Source organism: Carassius gibelio, chromosome B22, assembly GCF_023724105.1.
Source record: "Carassius gibelio isolate Cgi1373 ecotype wild population from Czech Republic chromosome B22, carGib1.2-hapl.c, whole genome shotgun sequence".
NCBI lineage: Eukaryota > Metazoa > Chordata > Actinopteri > Cypriniformes > Cyprinidae > Carassius > Carassius gibelio.
The window spans coordinates 7,598,593-7,622,677 of NC_068417.1; the positions used below are offsets into that span (position 1 = coordinate 7,598,593).

Below are 24,085 nucleotides of genomic sequence, written 5' to 3' on the forward strand. Positions count from 1 at the left end.
TTAGGCTAATCATATTTCTAAAGATAAAGGAATCATGCAATCAGGGTGTTAAAAAAACACCTTTCAGTTCACCAACAACTCCACTTATCATATATGCATGTGTTGTGATTATTTGCAGCGTGTTTCGTTATATGCATGTGTTGTGAGGATTTGAAACACTTGTGTTGTCAAACTGATGATGTTTTTTTTTATTTGCTGGTGTTTTTTCAATTTGCATGTGTTTTCTTAAATTGCAGTGCGTTGAGCTCTCTCGGCCACCGTATTTCTCCCTACTGTGCTCTGTTCTTTCAAATAAAGCAGGGAGTGAAGTACAGCATTAAGGGAGTCCTTTTGACATATATATATATATAATTACATTGGGTCTCATTCACTAAATATGCGTAGGCACAGATATTTGTGTGAAATGTGCGTACGGACGTTTTCACGAATAAATCATGATTCATCAAAAACTTTTGTACTAAAATTTATTCTAAATGTACGAAAAGATTCAAGAACAACTTGTAACCCCAAGAACGCAATAATCATGTACAACCGGGGCCTTATAAGCATGTGTTAAGAACCCTACATATAATTAGATGTTATTGATAAATTATAATTACAGTTCCAATTATATATATTAATGTGTCTCATCTTGTGTTTAGAGGCATGACACACTTGGTACTGCTTGAAGACATCGCAGCGCGTGCTCTAAGGAGAGAGCGCGTCTTTAGAGAGCGCACAGATATGTTCGCTGAGAGTGACGAATGGCTGTTCAGTCGCTTTAGGTTGCCCAGAGAAGTCCTCATTGATTTATGCAACTCACTGGAACCACACCTAAGCCACATCACCAACCACTCTCACCCTATACCACCTTATCTCCAAGCCTGTGTTAGAACCCATGCTTCTATTTTACCTGTGCACGTTATGCCAGTGGATACACTTTTAAATAACAAATTTTTCCTGGCTTCCACCTCCGACAGCAAAACCTCACGTTCATTATCGTTAAAGGTATTTTTCTTTGTCTTTTGTTTCGGTGCCATAATTGTCTTTCTCTGTACAAGTGCCTTTTTGTGGAAATCCCTTATATGGAGCTGGTTTGGGCATGAATTATGCTAATTACTAACCTCGTGCACGCGGGCGCTCATTTAGAAGACTCCAAAATCACTAACAGAAGAACGAAGGCGTTTCTCAATGTCAAGGATACTTCCTTGGCAGGACTGATCCTTCCAAGTCACTTCCTCCAGAGGCTAGGCGAGACTCCTCTTCGCATTCGGAGAACAAGTAAATGGAACAGCCTAGCAAGTGCACGTAATTCCGTCATTACATCAGTGAAAAGGTCCGTTTGAATAACGCTGTGAATTAATGGTATCATTAAATTACTTTGGACAACCTAACTAGTTATTTATTAAAGAAAACCCAATGACGCAACCAATTGTTAAATGACAGGTCCGGTTCAGTTAACCATTTGTATTTGTATAATTTACAATATCAATACAGTAGTAATTTGTACCGGCATTTAAACGTCAAACTTTACTTATATTTACTACAGTTTTAACAAATGTTTGGTAACGTAAATAAAAACCATTAACGCTCCCAAATTTTTGCATTTTCAAACTACTCTTTGCTAATGTTAGATAGCAAGCTGTGGCATAGGATTGTGGGTGATTTGAGAGCGTGAAGAACGCGAAGGATACACGTATGCATCCTTTCCTGTGTATGGGATATTCTTTGAACGAAGGACTCAGTCCTTGGTTGAAATTCCGAGGATCCTCGACATTGGAACAGTCCTTCGACGGATGTCGATGACGTAGCATCCTCAAAATACTGGCTTCCGAGGATCCTTCCTTGACATTTAGGAACACCTCGAGTTTAAGAACAAGCTCATGTGCATACGCACGTGTTGTGAATTAGGTGGAAAGTTCTCGTGAGAAGTTCAAATGTGCGTATAAATGAGAAAATTGTACGCAATTATTAGTGAATGAGACCCAATGTTTCCTGATTAATACAACTTTTCTTACCTGAATAGTAAAAAAACAAAGAAGCTTTCATGTTTGTTATGTTTTTCTGGCTGATGGTGCCTTCCCTGCATCGACTGTATTTATTTCTACCAAACATTTTATGGCACACCTCTACATGATGACAGGTCTTTTATTGACCCTTTCCATAACATGTGAATCTGGTTTACAGATAAACTGTGCGCTCTTCTTTCAGACTTTCTGTCATTAATGTTGTAGTTAATTCCACAAATATTTGGCTTTGTATATTTAGTTAAAACGGTTGCATCAATTAAAAAATGTTATAATTTAACTGAGCTGTGCACATTTTAACACTTACATTAGGCCTATTATCAAATTTGGAGAAGTTTAGGCTACAAACAACCTATTCAAAATTAAATATAAATCTGGAATTTAATATTGTTTTAATTAAAAAAAAATTCTAAATTAAAATGCTACTATTGCCTACAAGTAGGATAAGCTAAGCTATTTTAAACCAATGTCAAATGAAACAGCTCTAAATTATATTTAGCGGAACTGAGCTGGTCTCATGCTTGATGTATTTATTGCTCAGGTTATGTCCATGATTCCTCAGACTCTGTCTGCGATTGTGATTCTGCTGAAGCTGTGATCCGATTGGTCGTCACTGCTCTGGTGGGCGTGGCTGCTGCTGCTGCTATTGTTGTTCTGGTTTATGACATCAGATCCAGGAGAGCTGAACTGAATTCTTAATTAGATTACTGATTTTTAACATCTATCTATGTTCCTCTTCCTAAAATACTTAAATCTGAACATTGTTTTTTAGTCTGAATCTCAACATGTTTGATGTTCATTATTCTACATGTTTATTTTATTTTATTTTATTTTATTTTATTTTATTTTAAACATGTGATATGATTACAACAGTGTTACCTGTTCCTGGCACAGATATTCAATATCCTGTTATGTTTCTATTTGTTCATTGTGTTTATCGCAAATGCTTTCTACATTAAGGTATATTAGGTGATCTGTACTTGATAAATAAAGACTCTGGGACCGCAGCGCAGGTGGCACCTCAGGGCATTTTGTGCAGCTAATGGAAGGACAAAAGGGTCAAAAACACATCAATTTTGTCTTTTTTTCTTTTCACATTTTTTTCATAGCCTATAGAAATTATATATTTATATTCCAGTTTTATGAAAAACACATTTTTCACCACTCATGCCTTTTTGTAAATAAACACATTAGCATACATGCTAGCTTTAATAGTGATCAAACTTAAAGCGTTAGTAACTAAGCACCTAAGCTGTTTTATGGATAGCAACTGTAAAATTACTACTGAAATATTATTAGTAATTAGTTACACTACTAGATACTTTTAATAGTAATACTATTAAAATAACTAAATTACTAGTAACTAGTTACTGCCCAACTCTAACTTTCAGTGGAAAAAATAATATAAATAATAACCTGGACATTCTCCTGCTGAGATATAACTGATAAAAATGTAAGAAAAAATTTATTATTCAGCTTATACATTTCAGCTTTTGACTCCCTGAAGGAATTTTAAACACTGTTGTTTTCTGAGTGCCATAAACAAAACAAAACAAACAATAAAAGACTGAATCATAACTCCAAGACTGCAGCAAGGAGTTGTCTGATAAAATTTTGAATGTGATTTTTTTTTTTTTTTTTGCATTTGAATATTATCATGCTGATATATAGGTAAATTTAGTGTGGTGAATTTTTCATTTTTTATATTCGTATTTGACGTTCAATATTTTGTGGAAGAAATAAGGTAGAAGAAATTATTTTTGGTCATGTTCCATGTGTACTTTATGTGAATTAAATTTGGTGGTGATATCAGGAAGTCATCAAAAGTTACAGCATTTTGAACCAAGGAAGTCCTTCTGTTGTTGTTTTGTTGTTGTTTTGAATTTTGAAGTAGGAATATGCTGGTATCCAATTTTCATGTTGCAATTAATTGCTCATGTTTTTATAAAGGTATACAGTATTTATTTAATAACTGTTTTCTTATAACAAAAATAACTGAACATTTAATTACAGTGAAGCAATAGAGAAAATAAATAAAGTTAAAAGTTTGATGCAGATTAAAATGCAAAAGAACTATAAAGACCCATAGGTATCACTTTACAATAAGATCTCATTAGTTAACCATTAACATTCACAATGAGCAACAGCTAAGTTATTAATCTTTGTTAAAAAAAATCTAAGTCTTATATCATGTTAGCTAATTTAATAACACAGTTGCAACTTTCATTTTTAACAACGTGTTATTAAATATTGAAATACCTAAGATTAATAAATGTTAAGAAGTATTTTTATTCGCAATTTGTTAACTAATCAATTAACTAAGGTTAACTAATGAACCCCCAGTGTAAAGTGTGCACGAACAGTAAAGTAGCTGATGAACAAAGTAGCCAATCCAAAAACTTGACTGGCTATTTAAACATTTTAGAAAGTAGCAGCTGCTTTATTTATGGTGTTTCCAGAGTAAATGCTGCATTTTCTGCAGTTTAGCGCCATCTGCTGTCTCATGCGTGCTGGTTTACATCAGAACGGCACACACATCTTTCAAGCAGCATACAGCGGTGTTGTGAATTTTGAACAGTTGATGGGAAAAGTATTCTTAAAATGCATTCCAAATTATGAATAATTTGTAATATATAATTATTCACAGTATTTAGAAGTGGCCACGATAATAACACTGTGCATATTCATTACCACGATATATCATATTACTGAATACCGGCATATGTCTCATTTGAAGTAATGCCTCACTCAGGTTTAGTCAAAGCTCCAAAATATTATACTTGTTTTATTCTACTCAATTGTAATTGAATCGATATTTTAATTTAAATATCTCTCTTCTACGTTCATTATACTTTGCTCGTGTCTTCTACTTCTACAATTCTGTGCAAACGCTGTTTTCACATCCTGGCCCACTTTGCTACTCCTCCCCCTCCTGCTGCTCTGCTGTGATTTGTTGTTGTGTCGTCACGTGACTCACTGACACAACGCGCCGAGGAGCAGCGAACAGAGTGAGCAAAGCTGATAGCACATTCAGAAGGGCGGCTCAGGGAATGTAATTGCACAGGTATTTTGTTTTTTCTTCAGTAATAATTGTGTGCACTTTATTTCATTTGCTTTTAAAACCAGAAAAAAAATATTTTTTTTTATTCTTTATTTATTTTTATTTTTTTAAAGGCTTTAAAGAATTCATAATTTTGTGGACTTCAATACATTAATCAAAAAAATTGCCTAAATAATTGATAATTCCTTCACCTCAGAAATAATGACATAGACCTACTGCACTCCCCTACACAAAAGTTGTTGTTATTTTTTTTTAAGTAAAAAGTATCGTATTGGTAACAGTATCGGCAATACTGACCCTATATGTATTTGATATCGGATCGATACCAAATTTTACAGTATCGCCCACCACTAGTTTACACATACAAGGAATTTTTTTTGTGATAGAAAAAAAAAATTTCCTCGTATGTAGGAGTCATAATGGCATATGACTCATGACTATCTGAGCTGTATGACGTTTCTGACATATTAGAGTACATTGAAGAAATACACAGGTACACTCCGGTTTAGAGGACATAGGCAAATAATCAATCAATCAAAATTATTGGAAGCATTCAAAAGCTGAATTTCTAATCTTTAAAATGATACCTAATTATATATATATAAATAGACAGAAACATTATAGGTTTTATATTCAGCTTGTCAAATGTTTAATAGAGCTCTCCAACTGATTTCTTCACTTTATAGGTATAGGTATTATTTACACATGAAAGATGTAATGGATAGTTATGATTTTGGACTCCTTTCAATCATGAGAATCTGCTGTAAATCATGATATGCCATTTTCCACGATCAGAGCATGAAATGATAAAGGTATAAAACAATGAGAATATTTCAGCATGTGCTCATTTGGAGTTTTGTGTGTTATAATTCGATGAATATCTTCAGATCTAAATGACAGATTATGGTCTGATTGGCCTCATTTTAATTAAGAGAATTGTCTGAAAATAATGCCGTAATTTTCCTCGACCTGTGAATGTTTCATGAAGTTATGAATGAAAACATAACCTATGTATATATATATATATATATATATATATAACCTGTAAAAGCTCTCTTTGTCTTCTGAACATGATTTAAGATATTTTGGTTGAAAACCTGGAGGCTTGAGACTGCAAAGTAATTAACAGTGTCAAGGTCCAGAAAAGGTATGAAAGTCATCGTCAGAATACTCCATCTGCCATCAGACATGCAACCTGAGTTATGAAGCGACGGGAACACTTTTTGAAAGCGAAGGAAACAAAAATATCAACTTTATTCAATAATTCCTTTGTCGACGGTCTCCTCTGTGTCTCTCCATATGACCGTGCTGTAGAGCTGTAATCGGGCCTTAAAAGTTATGCCCGACAGGTTTCGGCCCGAGCCCGACAAGTACATTTTGATTGACAGCTTTTTTAAAGCCCGAACCCGTTTACAGCCCGACATTATTCAAATGTGCGCACGCACACAGCTCTTTTGCCTTTTGCCAACAATGAGCAATTTATTCATGTTTTAACATAATTTACTCATAACTAACGTAGACTAGACCACTTGGAAGTTGGAATAAAGAAAAAAAAATAAGTCCTGTGTCACATCGTAACATCTCAGCATTCTAGACCAACGCACCAATAAAAACGAGTCATTTAAAAAAAAAATTAATTAAGATACATTTTAAATTAAGATGGGTATTTGGCAATAACGAAATTAAGATAAAGATAAATTTGCTTTATTTAATAAAAGAATAATGCCAACATTAGCGTAAACACTCTGTCAACATTATGCATTTAAGACTCAATGAATATTTAGTTATCATTTGAAAAACTTCAGATTGAAGCAGGTGAAATGCCTATATGGCTATCAAAGAAACAGCTGGTAGCCAACTATTAGATTAATGTAAGAGGGCATGAGGAAAACCATCCAATGAAAATGGTGCTACAGAATTACTGGGAGATCATTTAATCTGATTTGATCATTTGATCTGGCTACAGAACAGCAGAATATGAAAGCAATATGTAAGTCTCTTGTCAAGCGTTTCCCCAGTTTGGAAAAAAGCAAGAAACACTTAATATGGATAAGGTATTAAGTGCTATTAAAATATAAAATTCTATATACGGTTTATTATTATAACCTTGGACAAATATTTTTGTATTATGCGGTTAAATGGATACACTGGTCCCATCTTGAGTTTGAAATGATAACTGACAGTTAAAAAATTGGCCTTTGAGAAATTTCTCAAACTATCTTCTTTTGAGTGCGTGTTTTAAAAAAAAATCTTTATTACTATTATCTATATAGTGAACTGTGACAATTGTTGTGTAAATCCACCATAACGTTACTTGAATTTCAGAAATCATTGATGTTGACCTCTACACTTCTCTTTCCAGGAGAAAAGGCTAAAGTAACCTCTTCCACAGACACCTGCTGATTGTTGACTCTGTCTAAGGACCTGACCAAGGCTGTCTCCATGGCAACTTGATGTGATGCTTTCACAATCTGCGGACTGAGGTATCTGGATTAAATCGCAACTATCCAGGCCTACAAATACATGAACTCTTACACACACACACATACGTATATACGTACGTACATATATACATATATGCATTCAATCCCCCGATCCCCCACCCCTCGCCTTTGCCACTTTTGTAAAGCCAGTCTGTCAAGTGGGTCTGTGGATTACCTCGACCCCCTAATTTCCATCCCCAGTTGCAAAGTCGTGTGTTTGTATTGATTATGTGCTTTGTAGCTGAGGTGTTTTTCCTGTTCTCATACTGTACTACCAATAGGAGCATAGTCTGGGTGTTGTTTGTTTTCTCCTAACTTTCCTAATGTAATGCTGTATTTCTGCCTCAATTCCCTGTCTTCCTGTCCTGTCTACCCCCTTGTCATATTGTATGTATGTATAGACAGGTTGATGGCTAATTTCACTGGTACTTGTGACTAGTGACAATAAAGGGCTACTACTACTACTACACACTGTGTGTTTTTCACTGGAGCAAGCATTATTATTATAGATCATGAACTCATATTTTAGTTAAAAACACCTTAATTGTTTTTGTTTTGTTTGTATGTCTTTCCAAGATGTTATCTGATGGACTGGAGTGGTGTGGATTATGTCACAGGCAGGCACTAATTAGCCAAAACACCACTTTCTATGACTCCGTGGAGCAAACCAAAATCTTTAATAATGCCACAGAAACACCACTTGTCAGAAAATGTCCTTTTTTTTTTTTTTACATTTTACAAAATTGAAATCCGAAAGTTCAAATAAAATAGTTTTTTGTTCTTTGAATAGAGGAAGATAATTGACTAATTAGCACCACAGTACACTTATTGCAAAATGTAAGTAAAATTTAAAATTGTTTACATAGGGTTCAATAAAATAAACCTTAAATAAATGGAAAGACAATGGCAGATTAGCGCCACAAGACACATGCATCAGCTTTGATAAGCTATCTATGAGAGGAACCACAGTACTGAAAAGACACAAAGAAAATTTGACAATTTGCATACTCCCAAGGCATTTTTTTATTTTAATTTTTTGCATTTTTGCATCTGTATCAAGAATTTTGATAGGAAAGGATGACAAATAGGAAAAAAAAAGAGTCGAGTGTGCAGGTCCCTTAAGTGATGAATGCTACATTTCTCCACTAAATGTAATTTTTTGATCTGTTCCTTTAAGATGCAGCTTGTGTTTCCTCTGCTGTGCAAAGATGGATTTTGTTGATACTGATTTCATTTGATTGGTGTCTTATTATTCAAATTTGATTAATTGATAAATCTAAGAAATTGATGATGAATATATCATGAATATCTAATCCAACACTCATGGAACACTTCATGTTTCTGCTATTAGTTTTCATAAAGGGACGGAATTCCTTTGAAAATACAACGTCAGCAAAATCTTGCTCATTTTCATGACTTCCTCTGACAAATCACTCTGTGATGCAAGTCGAATCCTGTAGAGGGAGGATCCAACCAGATAAATGTCAGTTCTTCAGTCGTGTTTCAGAGTGTTTTCAGACATTTCAAGCATCAATATCTTGTACCAATGATGAACATGTTCCTCATATTCGTATTGTTCTGTTCATGGCGTCTTGTTGGTGAGTTTAAAATGTGTTTTTATGGCTTCAGTTGCTTCTGTTCTGGTATCATGTAATAAAGTGCTGGTTAAATTAGAGAAGAGTATCATTCACTGTTTCTCTCATATGGAAAAAAATGTGTTATTTTACTCTGAACAAGTTTGAATTCAACTCTTTGTTCAGTTATTAAGGTTTGACTCAGTTAAATATGGAACTCAAAGTTATTGTTCAATTTAAAACTCTGAAATTATTACAAGTATTTTAAAGCTTCATCAAGTGATTTTGATCTGTGACAAACTCTGTTCTTCAGGAGTGTTTGGTGCTACAGTACAGGCATCAGATGTAGCGGTGGAAGGAGAGTCTGTCACTCTGAATGCTGGTTTTACTCCAATAAAGCCTGGTGATTGGATTGCGTGGTCATTTGAGAATAATATGATTGTTGGAACCAATGTAACGACTGGCAACATGACTGTATATGATAATGTTCTTGACGGGAGATTCAGAAACAGACTGAAGCTGGACAGTCAAACTGGATCTCTGACCATCACAAACATTACAACTGAAGATGCTGGAGATTATAGTGTATCAACCAGCCAACTAATGATGATAACATATAGTCTCACTGTCTATGGTGAGTTACATTTATTTCACCTGCTGACATTGTAAACTGGAATTTATATGTCAAGCTAAAAGTGATTTAAAAGTCTTTATCTGTGACAAACCCTGTTTGTGTTTGTTCTCCATGTGTGTGTTTGGTGATGCTGAAGCCGGGAAGTCAGTGTCCGTGACGGAGGGAGATTCAGTCACTCTAGAATCTGGTCTTACTGAAATAAGCGAAAATAGCATACTGTGGGTGACTGAAGCAAAAAACGAGTTAAATTCTTTGATAGCTGAAATTGATAGAGCAGCTGGAATCTTTTCTACATTTAGTGGTGAATTTGGGATAGACAGACTGAAGCTGGACAATCAAACCGGATCTCTGACCATCATAAACATTACAACTAAACGTGCTGGTATTTATACACTCAATTACCAGATAAGTGGAGGAAATTGGTCAACAAAAGCATTCAGAGTTTCTGTCTATGGTGAGTAGAGATCATGTGTCTTGTCCTTCAAATAAAATCATTTTACAGTTTGAGATTACAGACTGTTGAACACATTGAACTGAAAATAAGACTAAATTAGATTTGGTCATGCTGTATTTCTCATGTTTTCAGCTCGTCTGCCGGTTCCTGTCATCAGCAGTAACTCTACAAACTGTTCATCATCATCATCATCATCATCATCATTGTGTTCATTGGTGTGTTCAGTGGTGAATGTGAGTCATGTGACTCTCTCCTGGTACAAAGGAAACAGTTTATTGTCCAACATCAGTGTGTCTGATCTCAGCATCAGTCTCTCTCTACCTCTGGAGGTGGAATATCAGGAGAAAAACAGCTACAGCTGTGTGATCAACAATCCCATCAGAAACCAGACCATACATCCGGACATCAGCAAGCTCTGTCACTCATGTTCAGGTTCAGCAGCTGATATTAGAGCTGATATTAGTGTTTATTGACTGAGCTGATCTCAGTTTGATCTGTTTATTCCTCAGGCTCTGTCCACTGCTGTGGTTCTACTGAAGCTGTGATCCGATTGGTCCTCTCTGCTCTGGTGGGCGTGGCTACTGTCATTCTTCTGGTTTATGACATAAGATCCAGAAGAGCTGAACATGATCAAGCAAAGATTCACACATCAGGTATGTAATTCTGTTAATTTTTCATATAACTGATTTTTTTATGCATATATAATAAATTAATCTTCATTTAGCCTATTTCTAATCGATTTAAATATTCATATGTTGGTGTTTGTTTGTTTTATAGGTGGCTCATTTCCTCCACAGAAGATCATTTGAGAACAAACCATGACAAATTCTGACATAAATGCTCAAAATGCTAGTTTTTGCCATACATTTTTTTTTAAGATGACCAAATATTTCTTTGATAATGCTAGATTATGTAATATAAAATGCTTTTATTTTAATATATTTTTTTAATAATTTAATCTTCTCATTCAATTTGAAAGGCTTTGTATAAGGATTTATATTTTCTTCAGATAAGACAAACTGATCACACTCTACTGCTGTGTATTTACCGTATGTATTTACATTAATCAATAAAGCTTTCTCACTCTCAAGTTCAAGAGTCTCTACATGTTTTACTATATTTATTATGCTGAGCGCTCCCTGGAGGAATACAAGCCATGTGTATATTTTAATGAGCCACATTTAGTAAAAAGTGTTACATTATTTTAAACGTTGTTTGTAACAATTGTTTGTAATATTATTATTAGGGGCCAAGCACCGAAGGTGCGTAGGCACCTATTGTAATCGTTGGCGTTATTATTATTCTGCTTCTTCTTCTTCTACTTCTTCTTCTTCCGCCGCAAGTCTATGGCAGCCCATATAACCGATTGTGGGAAAGTTGTATAATTTGGCACACTGATAGAGGACAGTCCCACCATTAACTATAGCAAATTTGAAGTCTCTAACTCCAACTCTCTAGCGCCACCACTTGTCCAAACTTTCAATGTTTCTATGCTAATAACTTTTGAACCGTAAGCCAGAAAATGGAAATTCAAAAAAATTCAAAAATCGCAAGGTTTAGTTTTTTCGCTATTTTCAATTTTTCTGTCTTTTTCAAACTCGTCCTAGACGGTTTGTCCGATTTTCACGAAAATTGGCTCAGATCATCTTCAGACAATGCTGGCAAAAAGTTATGGAATTCAAGTTGATTCGTCCAACCGTTGTCGAATGACACATGAACAAATTTGACAAAAAGCACGCAAAAATGCATGTGAGGCTATATCTCGGCAACGGTTTGGCATATTGAGACCAAACTTGGTGTGTGTTATAATAACCATGACCTGAGACTACCTGCAGTGTTTCGACACAGCGCCACCTAGTGGTCAGGATATATGAAAAATGCATATTTTGGCTTATAACTTCTGAATGGTTTGGTCACAAACCACAAAACTGGTCTCTTTAGATTCAGTGTGTCATGGCAAGTCGAATGATATAAAAATTTCCCGTATCGGCAATTTTAGGCGTCGGCCATTTTGAATTATGTTTTAAAATGCTGTATTTTTTGAACGCAGCATCGTATCGTTACGAAAATTATTACAAAAATATTACAAAAATGCCCTGAAGGTACTCAAAAAGTTTAGTGGCAGCGCCACCTTGTGGCCAAGAGTTATAATGAAATATCACATAAATGCTAATAACTTTTGAATAAATTACACTATTAAAATTAAAATGGTCTCCCTATATTCGGTGGGTCATGCCGACAGCATTGATACCAATTATGCGAAAATTGGCCATACTTCCTGTCCGCCATTTTGATTAATGTTGAAAACCTACTTTTTCAAACTCCTCCTAGACTGTCAGTCCGATTTTCACCAAATTCGAGGTGAATCATCTTCAGACCATGCTGGCAAAAAGTTATGGATTTCGTGTTGATATACGAAACTGTTCTCATTTAGCGCATCAACGAATTTGCTGGAAGGGTGCCAAAATGCATTTGAGGCTGTATCTCTGCAACGCTTTGACATATTTGCACCAAACTTTGTACGTGTCATCGCCACCTCAAACTGACTATGCCACATAAATTTGGTAACAGCGCCACCTATTGGTCAAGAGTAATGAACCATTCATTAACTATGAATAATTACACTTATAAAAATGCTAATAACTTTTTAATGCATTAGCCTATTGCAAAGAAACTGGTCTCAAAATATTCCCTGGCTTATGCCGACAACATAGATACCAAATATACCAGAGTAAGCCGAACTTCCGGTCCGCCATTTTGATTTATGTTGAAAACCTTCTTTTTCGAACTGCTCATCAACCGTTAGTCCGATTTTCACCAAAATTGAATCAGATGATCTTTAGACTGTGCTGACAAAATGTTATGGATTTTGTATCGATAAACAAAACCGTTTTTGCATACCACAGCAACGAATTTGAGGCACAATGCCAAAATGACACTTGAGGCTGTATCTCTGCAATGCTTTGGCATATTGACACCAAACTTTGTTTGTGTTATTGTCATCTCACACAGAACACACCGAAATGATTTGATTACAGCGCCACCTGTTGACCAAAAGTGATAGGCCTTTTAATCTTATTACTAGTTGTTGTGTTTATGATTTTTCATCCATTTCAATTACAATCATCCTAAAATTGGTTTAATTACTTATAGTTGCACTTCGTGTGATTCTCCATGCCATGCTTAGCTCCTACATTTGCCGTTGGAGTGCTTGGCCCCGTAATTGCTGCTTGCAGCTATATTTTAGCTAATATTTATACCACTAAAAACTTTTTTCAATGTTATTTTTTAAAGGGTCATATGATGCTGCTAAAAGAAGATTATTTTGTGTATTTGGTGTAATGAAATGTGTTTATGCGGTTTAAGGTAAAAAAAAAAAAAAAACATTATTTTCCACATACAGTACATTATTGTTTCTCCTCTATGCCCCGCCTTTCTGAAACGCAATGATTTTCACAAGGCTCATTGGTCTGAAAAGCGAGCTGTGCTGTGATTGGCCAGCTATCTATTGCATTGTGATTGGCTGAATGCCTTAAGCGTGTGACGGAAATGTTACACCACTTAACATATTGTGATGCCTGAGTGGCAGCCAGAGCGATGAGACATAAAACCCATTATAAATGAGGCAGATTCTATCAAGGAGCGTACCTTGTTCTTGCAGCAACCACTTGTGATGATCCCAGGATGTACTCCGCTTCATTCACAGTGAAAGCCCATTCTGCGATCCACAGTGCAAAGTTGATATATTTCTTCAGCGACCAGCATGGATCAGCTCCAGGCATGATGAAGTTGATATCATCCTCTTTTGGAAGGCCAAACAAAGTAGTTTCACTTTGACAGTGAAACACACAGCATCTATATGACATGCTGGTGGCAACAACAACAATACTACAAACTTTGTTTGTGTGAACATCTGGGCGGCATTATGCAAATATTTCCACATAATGATGTAGATAGGTGGGGGCGTGTTAGAACGAGCCATTTTAGGTGGGGCTGGACAAGCCTTAACTTTTATAAAGATTATCTCTTTGGATTTTAGACTTTAGTCTTTGCAACTTTACAGATCTTCTTTATTCACCAAGAGCTTGTAACACTACAAAGAGAAAGGAACATTTGAAATCGCATAATATAACTTTAATCTGTTAAACTGACCCCCCATTATGGAACTCACAGCTGAAAGTGCTCGAGCTAACTTAAAATTGAAATTGTTTCTTACTTCAGTGTGTTACACATACTTTTGGTGTCTTTGGAAAGAAGTCTCTTTGGGCTGCACTTTTTATCAACCAGAGTTGATAATGCTCAAAAATATTAAAAGTTATAGACACTGAAGTGCCTTGAAATTTTTTTTTTTACCACACTGAATAGTTCCTCTTCAGGAACTCGAGCTGCGTCGAAACGCTTTGGGGAACGCGTTTAGCGTGAGTGACTCTGCTTATGATATCTAATCTGTCTTATAGAAGAGTATGACGTCACAGGCAGGGTGACGTAAGCGACCAGGAAGCTATAAATGCACGAGCCGCGCAGCTAGCTTCAGCTTCTGCGTTTTCAGCAAGCGCTCTGTGTGTGCATGTCATTCTGTCTTGTCAGTCTTATTTATTGTTGTTTGTCACTATTAGCTCCTCAAAGAGTAAGCAATAGTCAAAGAGCAAAGCTAAGACGAGACATCTGAAAGGCAATCCAGATCGCGTTTCAGATTGTGTGTTCATCACGAGTGGGAATACACGGTCTGTGCGCGGTATGCCTGGGATTGAGGCACGCTATTTCGGCTCTTGAGGGAGCCGATTTCCTGCACTGGTACAAGCCAGTGTGGACGCTTCGATCCCGGAGGACTCTCTCGAGGGGGAGTCTTCGCCAGCGTTCCTCGCAGTGTCGTCCTGCTTTTGCCTAGGTGGAGCGGCGCCTGCACTCGCTGGGTTCGCAGATAAGATCTGCTGGAGGGTAGGGAGACAGGCGCGTCCCTATCTCCTACCTCACCCGCCAGATCTGCCCAATCTCCAGGTGCGGAAGCCCGAGTGCTGCAGTCCTTCCCCCCCGAGTGACAGCCGTGACGCACTGCCTTTTTTTCTCTGAAGAGATTGAAACGGAGGGCGTCGATGAGCTCGCAGTTGCACAAACATAAGCGGCATAAACATCAGTTGCACAGACAAACAGTTACACAAGCATCAGTTTCACAAACATATTATGCCTAACTGTATAACTAGCAGCATTAATGAGGAGCGCAGCTCACGCAGTCAGCTCTCGAAAAAAATAAAATAAAAATAAGGGGGCTGACTGTGCTTCTCGCATATCTAAGAACGGGGCGAAGACGGCTCTGCCTATCTCCACCCGTATTCCCTAGATTTAGAGTTCATTCTCGAGGTTCAGAAGCACGCGAAGAGCGGTTCCTTCCCCCTCTGTGAACTGGCAGCTGCAGCTACTTATCTCCGAGGAGATTTATATTGTTTGTGTGACTAAGCGCTCGTGTGTTGCCGAGGCAACGCGTGTACTACATCATTTTCAGTTTTGATGTAAATCTTACCAAAACCAGACCGTCTTTACTCGTCTGATTGTTTAACTGCATTAATTCTGAGGAATTAAATTCAGTATCTATCTGACTATGAGAAGTTAGATATGAATTATATTAACAATGCAGACCGTGTTTACTCGTCTGATTGTTTGTTTGCATTAAATTCTGAGGAATAAAATGACACTTATCTCACTCTGAGAAATTATATATACTGGAGGGGCTGCTGGGTGGGAGCAGCCCTCCCAGTCTGTAGTCAGAACTCTGAACCAGGGTTTTCCCAGCCTAAGGCGGATCTGAGGGCCGTACTTCAGGCTGTGAGTCCCTCGGTTAAGAAGTCCTGACACGTTTCGGTCATGACTGCAGAGGGCGGCCCCTACTGGGGTGGAGCGGCGTACACCGCATTACACGGTTCCCGTCTCGCCTCAGCGCCCTCTGGGGGCCGGTCTGCCAACCCTGCCAGTGTTCCAGGGCGCAGCGGTCCCCAGCGAGCATCATTCTCAGTATTTTCCGCCCGTGTGCGTAGCGGGGCTGAGACACTCGCTGCCCCTGCGGGGGCCTCTTACACCAGAGGTCAGCCTCGAGAGACTGATTCCCTTAGTAGATTATTTAGCAGTGTGAAAACTACTTCCAAATGTATCTCAATGGGTCCTGCACACAGAAGAAAAAGCTATCGTATTCAGTTCGGCTCTGTACCGCCGATATTCAACGGGGTCATTCCGACGATGGTCGGCCCCGGGCAGGGTCTGGTTATGGAACAGGAAGTGAAACCCTATTAGAGAAGGAGGCCATCGAGGTGGTCCCTCCTCAAGACAGGGAGTCCAGGTTCTACAGCTGGTATTTCACAGTTCCAAAGAAGGATGGGGGGTTGCATCCGATTATAGACTTGAGGGTCTTAAATCGTTCAGTTATGAGATTGAAGTTCAAAATGCTCACGATCAAGCATGCTGTAGGTCAGATCAGGTCCGAGGACTTGTCTGTCACAATATATAATTTCCATCCTTCCACAACACAGGAAGTTTCTGAGGTTCGCTTTCGGGGGCGAAGCCTACCAATATCGAGTACTTCCCTTCGGCCTTGCACTCTCACCCCACCATTCACAAGATGTGTAGACGCGGCTCTGGGCATCCGCGGCTCAGGGCATCCGCATTCTCAACCACATCGACGATTGGTTGATTTTAGCTCAGTCAAGAGCAGGTTGCGGCTCTGCATCGAGATGTCGTTCTCGCACATATGGGGGAGCTGGGTTTGAGACTGAACGCCAAGAAGAGTGTACTTTCTCCGGTTCAGAGAACCACCTATCTAGGCGTAGTATGGGATTCGACCGCGATGCAGGCACGATTGTCCCCTGCTCGTATCAAGTCGATCCTCATCTCAGTCGAGAGAGTCAAACAAGGCCAGTCACTTACTTTCAAACAATTTCAGAGATTTTTGGGTTTGATGGCAGCTGCTTCCAACGTGATACCTCTTGGCCTGCTGTACATGAGACCCCTACAGTGGTGGCTCAAGACCAAGGGATTTTCCCCTTTTTTCCCCTCCAATCTACTTCGCACTATCAAGGTCATGCGGCGCTGCCTCCGTGCCTTAGACATGTGGAAGAAACCTTGGTTCTTGAATCAGGGCCCGGTGCTGGGAGCTCCTTGTTGCCATGTAATACTAGTGACGGACGCATCTCTCACCGGCTGGGGTGCAGTCATGAGTGGCCACCCTGCCCGCGGTCACCATCTAACATGGCATATCAATTGTCTAGAAATGCTAGCAGTTTATCGTGCACTGAAGCACTTCCTCCCAGACCTAAGGGGTCACCATGTGTTGGTGCGCACTGACAACACATCTGTGGTCTCTTACATCAACCACCAGGGAGGTCTGCCTTCGCACCCTTTGCACAAGCTGGCACACTAGATCCTGTTGTGGTCCTAGAGCAAGCTCCTCTCATTAAGAGCAGTATATATTCCTGGGAAACTAAATATGGGAGCAAACTGTCGAGGCATGGGCCGAGGCCCGGGGAATGGAGACTTCATCCAGAGGTGCTGAAGCAGATATGGAGAGTATTTGGCAGGGCTCAAGCTGACCTATTTGCAACTCAAGAGACATCACAATGTCGAAAACGAGGAAACTTTACGCCCTGAGGTGGAAACTGCAGGCTCTCTGCAGGGTTGACCCACTCCACGCTGAAGGTTTACATGACGGCCATTGCGGCCTACCACGCCCTTCTCGATGGCCTTCTCGAAGACACCCCTTAGTTACATGTTTCCTCCGCGGTGCGATGAGGCTGAGACCTCCAGTACAGTCCCGTGTTCCCCCCTGGGACTTGGGTGTGGTGTTAGAAGCTCTTTGCAAATCTCCATTCATCCGATTCAAGATATCTCAGACAGACATCTGACTCTTAAAACCGCCTTTCTGTTGGCCATTACCTCTCTGAGGAGAGTAGGAGATTTACAGGCCCTCTCAGTGGCCCCTACCTATCTTGATTTTGCACCTGGCATGACCAAAGTGTTCATATACCCTCGAGCGGGATATGTTCCTAAGGTGCCCCCTATCACACCACAACCTGTAGTGTTGCAGGCCTTCTGTCCTCCTCCCTTTCGGGAGCCCGACCAAGAGAAGCTAAATTGTGTGTGTCCAGCTCGAGCGCTGAATGCATACGCCCACAGAGCTGCCCTGTGGAGAAAAATGGACCAATTGCCTGCATGCTGCGGTCCCCCCAAGAGGGGTTTTCCTGTTTCTAAGCAGACTATTAGTCGTTGGATAGTTGAGACTATCAACGCCACTTTGAGTCCTCTGGTCGTCCCCCGCTGTCGGGAGCGGCCTTTCTAGCAGGTGCGTCCATGCTGGACATCTGCAATGCTGCGGGGTGGTCCACGCCTTTTACTTTTGCAAGATTCTCTGGCTTAGACATGCCAGTCACTCCAGGCACTTCATTCCCCTCGTCCTAAGCTGTGCTCTTCGGATACACACTAGGCAGGGGTTTGGTAGTCTGGCAGCGTTGGTACTCGTTCCCCAAAGCGTTTCGACGCAGCTCGAGTTCCTGAAGAGTAGCGTCTCTAGGTTACGTATGTAGCCCTAGTTCCTCGAGGGAACGAAATGCTGCGTCTCGAGGCCATACCCCCGGCACCCCTGCCGGTGTTTGCTGGTACTTGAAGCTGAAGCCAGCTGTGCGGCTCGTGCCTTTATAGCTTCCTGGTCGCTTACGTCACCCCGCCTGTGACGTCACACTCTTCTATAAGACAGATTAGATATCATATTCAGAGTCGCTCACGCTAAACGCGTTCCCCAAAGCGTTTCGATGCAACGTCTCGTTCCCTCGAGGAACTAGGGTTACATATGTAACCTAGAGACGTTTTTTTTTATTTGATATAAAAATACATGAAATGAGTCCTGAAGCAATCTAGAAAAGTAATGGGTGGAATGTCACATGTCTCATGATTTTCTATTTCAAATCTGAATAATAAATCTGCATATATTTTTATGAGACTATGTCTACACCCCCCATCCCAAATAAAAAAATAAAAAAATACCAACTGTATTGAGGGCTTCTACAAACTATTTTAGTCATTAAACATACCACTGCATGTTTTTTTTTCCAATTATAAAACACTAGACAGAAACGTAGGCATCATATAAGTGATTTATTTGAGCACTAGAAAAATACAATAAGAATAGTTTGAGTAAGAAAAATAAATAAATAAAATAAACAAGATTTAACTTTATATGCCAATTACAGTACATCCTGAGACTGCTAGAAATGCAGCATTTACCATAATTTCTGTTCATATAGTCAATTATCACGTGTTGATGTGCTAATGGCCAGTTATAGACATGGTAATCATAGAGATGCATCATAAATCACATTCTATTCATATAGATGGCGTTCACAATGATAGCTTTGATTCCATAGTAATAGCGTGCTGATTTGCGCTCAAACAGATGGCAATCATGCAGATACAGACACATTCAACATAAGACACACATATCTTACACTCACGCTCACACATATATAAAAACTGTTGAAAAATAAAACAAACAAAGAAAACGGCGATGGCTAAGTTCTGCCTCCATCAGCTGACAGGTGCATCAGAGCACGTCACGAGCTGTCACGTGAGAGCGACAGAATTGAAAATAAACTTCCGCCTATCTTTCACTTTTTTTAGTGGATTGTCTGATACTGTCTGTGACACTGTACACTGCAAAACCATGCCGTTGTTTTACTACCAAGACGCAGTTTCTGACCGTGAGTTATTCCATAACGATCGCAAACAATTCTGTCGCTGAAGAAATGAAATGTAAACAAAGGAATTATGATCCATATTACAACGTTATTGCTTCGTTGGACTAAACGTGCTTCATGAGATGTCGTTCAGTTGACCCTTACCTTTCTAACTAAACCGGGATTTACAGCTGTGGATGTGTTTATGACTCGTTATTACCACGGATCTGGTATGTACAGCGTTTTCATTCTTCATGTTTTGATGTGTACTGCTTACACAAATGTAGCAAATACATTCTTTATAAGCTTTCAATTGAAAAACAGTGATCTGTTGTTGATGCTTGAGGCTTAGATTTTGTAATGATATATACTTTAATAAATCAAATCTCTCTGGTGAACTGACAACATACAGACAGCACATCACATGTCCCACTAGAGACAGTAATGTATTGGATCCCTGTTACACCACAATTAAGGAGTCATATCACTCATCTTATACCGACTTACAGGCAGAAACTAAAATCAGCTAAATCTGTATTATGGACTGTAAAAAGATGAACTAATGAGCTGCCTCAGTCCATTATAATACAGGATTTACAATCTTGTTTTGACCTCACTGACTGGAGTGTTTTTGAAGCTGCTGCCACCGATCTGGATGAAATCACAGAGACTGTAACATCTTATATCAGTTTCTATGAGGATACCTGTATTCCTGCTGGCACTCATCTAACTTACACCAATGACAAACCTTGGAATCATTTAAATTAATTAAAAAGAGGAATTATTCTGAAAAATTAAGGACTCAGTTCACTTCCAACGACTCAGCATCAGTGTGGAAAAGTCTGAAAGAGATAACCGAGCCCGGCCCTGGCCCTAGAAGCTCAGGCCCTAGCCCGACCCGTGTCCGACAGCTCATCAGAATTATCAGCCCGAGTCCGGCACGAGCCCATTTTTTTATTTTATTACAGAAATTAAAATAGATCCGTTTTGTGTTATGTTTATTTTCATTTCTTTATCAAGTTAATTTAGAAAAATGTTTGGAGCATTTTTTTTAAAAAAATGACGATTAATGTTAATCAGCCGAGCCGACAGCGAGTAGCCTAAAACATATTAAATCAATTAAGCCTCTCAAATCAACGCTAATACTTTAATTGGCTACAATAAAATTCATAGATATAAAACACTTCAAGCATATCACACAGACAGTTAGTTTAATAAATGTTTATTTATTAAACCACTGTGAGTAAAATAAAAAATTTCTAAATACCGAGGCAGACTCGCAACAGTGCTCGCAAACAAAATGAGAAATAGCCTACAGTCTAAACAAATTAAATTAAATAAATTAAAAACAATTCTGCAGATTATTTTACCTCAAAAATGCACCACAGAACATATCCATTCTTTTTTCCATTTTCCAACAGTTAAATGAAAATAAAGTCTAGTCAAACAAAAAGTTAGAACAGTCTCTTACAGAGCATCGTGGAGAAAAAGAATAGCCTCGAGAGAGGAAGGTTTTAACCCCGTCCTCCTCTCTTCCCGCGGCGCTGAAGACACGTTCGCTGCTGCTGGCGGGACACTAAACACAGAGCGAGCCAGTCTTGACAGTTGTGGTAGCAGGGTCTCGTGCTGTTTCCACCATAGCAGCACATCTCGTCCATCACCTTCCATGTTGTGATTGAGGCGCATGTAGTTTTACTGCAGATTTGAAAGAACACCCATCACCTGCCCTGAACACCTCTCCACATAACCGTACACACCAATAACAACTCCTGAAGCCCGCACTGATCGCCTCTCCAAACAACCGTTCACACCATCCACTCCTGCAACCCATCCTGAACACAATTCCAATCAAGCACTCTCACCATTCTCACCTCCTGCATCCCCCCTCTCCCCCACACCTGCAATTCAGATCAGTGAGGATGCGGTGTGCCAGGTCTTCCAGAAGCAGAAAAGGAAAAAAGCACCGGGCCCAGATTGTGTTACACCAGCCTGTCTGAAATCCTGTGCTGACCAGCTGGCCCCCATCTTCACACAGATCTTCAACAGATCGCTGGAACTGTGCGAAGTCCTTTCATGCTTCAAACGCTCCACCATCATCCCCATCCCAAATAAATCTAAAATTAGAGGACTAAATGACGTCTGTAGTCATGAAGTCATTTGAAAAACTGGTGCTGGCCCACCTGAAGGACATCACTGGACCCTTGCTATATCCTCTTCAGTTTGCCTACAGAGCAAACAGGTCTGTGGACGATGCAGTAAACATCGGACCGCATTATGTTCTGCAACACATAGACAGACCAGGGACTTATGTGAGGATCCTGTTTGTGGACTTCAGCTCGGCCTTCAACACGATCATTCCAAACCTCCTCCTGCCCAAACTAAATCAGCTCTCCGTGCCCACCTCAGTCTGTCAGTGGATCAACAGCTTTCTGACAGACAGGCAGCAGCTAGTGAGGCTGGGAAAATACACATCCAGCACCCGTACAATCAGCACCGGAGCTCCCCAGGGCTGCGTTCTCTCCCCACTGCTCTTCTCCCTGTACACCAACGATTGCACATCTAAGGACCCCTCTGTCAAGCTCCTGAAGTTTGCAGACGACACCACACTCATCGGCCTCATTCAGGACGGTGACGAGTCTGCTTACAGACAGGAGGTAAAAGAGCTGGCTGTCTGGTGCACTCTCAACAACCTGGAGCTTAACACGCTCAAAACAGTGGAGATGATCGTGGACTTCAGGAGGAAGCCCCCTGCACTCCCCCCACTCATCATCATGAACAGCACTGTGACTGCAGTGGAGTCATTCAGGTTCCTGGGAACCACCATCTCTCAGGACCTGAAGTGGGACATTCACATTGACTCCATTATGAAAAAGGCCCAGCAAAGGTTGTACTTCCTTCGCCAGCTGAGGAAGTTTAACCTGCCACAGGAGCTGCTGATACAGTTCTACTCCACCATCATCGAATCCATCCTCTGCACTTCAGTAACTGTCTGGTTCAGCTCAGCTTCTAAATCTGACCTCAGAAGACTACAGAGGGTAGTCCGGACTGCTGAGCGAATCATCGGTACAACCCTCCCTTCTATTCAAGAGCTGTACTTATCCAGAGTGAGAAAAAGGGCTGTCAAAATCACTCTGGACCCCTCACATCCAGCACACTCCCTCTTTGAACTGTTGCCATCTGGTTGACGCTACAGAGCACTGAGAGCCAGAACGACCAGACACAGGACCAGTTTCTTCCCTCAGGCAATCCATCTTATGAACAGCTGATAATAACTGTGGAACACACTACACTATTTATACACACATACACTCATTTATCTAACACACATACTTATACAAACATAATTGCACATAATATACAGTACCTGTACATCCAAAACTGCCTATTGTAATACACCTGCACATACAATTGTCAATTTTTATATAGTTATTCCTTACTTACTCATGAAAATAAAACAAAAAAAGTCATGAAAACAAATCCCTCGTATATGTAAACATATCTGGCAATAAAGCTCATTCTGATTCTGGTCCTGATTCTGAAAAATAAAATTTTGAAGAATTTCTTTTTAATTTTAAGATGTTTTTAATTGTCACTACTGTCCAAACTCTGAGTCCATAATCCACAATAAATCTTCCTCTAGAGAAAAATATAAATAAATCCATACCCTGTTGGCCTCTAATATGAAACTTTTGGGCATTTTTGATTATTTTGGCTTGAAAACAGTGCTTGATCTGTGCATATTTCTCTCCTGATTCATTATTATGGATTATGGTCTCAGATTTTACCTGGAAGCAACGGTTAAAAATGTCTTAATGATGGAATTATTTTTTACGAACTCATAGCTTTTGGCTGTTCTTTTGAGATGCAGCTTCTGCTTCCTCTGCCGTGCAAAGATGGATTTTGATGATAGTGATTTCATTTGATTGGCAAAAGTCCCATAGTGTCTTGTTATTCTAAATGAATTTAATGCTACATGTATGACTGCATCATATAATAATTATTAATTAATAATATTAATAATGTTCATCGTCTAGCTGACTACGTCTTGTATTAATTTTTTTTCTTCTAAAAATCCTGTCAAATGTGCACAAACTGACAGTCACCACCATAAGCTACTACTAAATATTGTAGAAACATAATTTTCTTTAAAGTTGCTTTGTAAC

The 24,085-nt window shown here is 39.3% G+C and overlaps 2 protein-coding genes across 4 annotated transcripts in view; both read left to right on the forward strand.

The window, feature by feature from the left end:
* Window positions 1-24,085, forward strand: part of LOC127987744 (uncharacterized) — a 105,724-nt gene that overhangs the window by 7,777 nt on the left and 73,862 nt on the right. Inside the window, exon 4 of one of the 3 annotated variants that reach the window (XM_052590144.1) lies at window positions 2,548-3,049. The exons of 1 other annotated variant lie outside the window; for it this stretch is intronic. In XM_052590144.1, coding sequence (XP_052446104.1) covers window positions 2,548-2,705 — 158 coding nt within the window. In that variant the 3' untranslated portion in view covers window positions 2,706-3,049. Of the gene's footprint in view, window positions 1-641; window positions 2,353-2,547; window positions 3,050-24,085 lie in introns of those variants that run through there. One more of the 3 variants, XM_052590145.1, reaches the window with a different exon arrangement.
* Window positions 8,985-11,302, forward strand: LOC127987729 (uncharacterized). The gene is made up of 6 exons (XM_052590123.1): window positions 8,985-9,148; window positions 9,438-9,758; window positions 9,895-10,212; window positions 10,345-10,644; window positions 10,722-10,865; window positions 10,990-11,302. The coding sequence occupies exons 1-6, from the start codon at window positions 9,097-9,099 to the stop codon at window positions 11,019-11,021; spliced, it is 1,167 nt and encodes a 388-aa protein (XP_052446083.1). The 5' UTR covers window positions 8,985-9,096; the 3' UTR covers window positions 11,022-11,302.

Coding starts and splice junctions, on each gene's coding strand:
- LOC127987729 (XM_052590123.1), top strand. CDS start 9,097: ATGATGAACATGTTCCTCATATTCGTATTGTTCTGTTCATGGCGTCTT. Junction 9,759..9,894: donor ATATAGTCTCACTGTCTATG/GTGAGTTACATT, acceptor GTGATGCTGAAG/CCGGGAAGTCAGTGTCCGTG. Junction 10,213..10,344: donor ATTCAGAGTTTCTGTCTATG/GTGAGTAGAGAT, acceptor TCATGTTTTCAG/CTCGTCTGCCGGTTCCTGTC.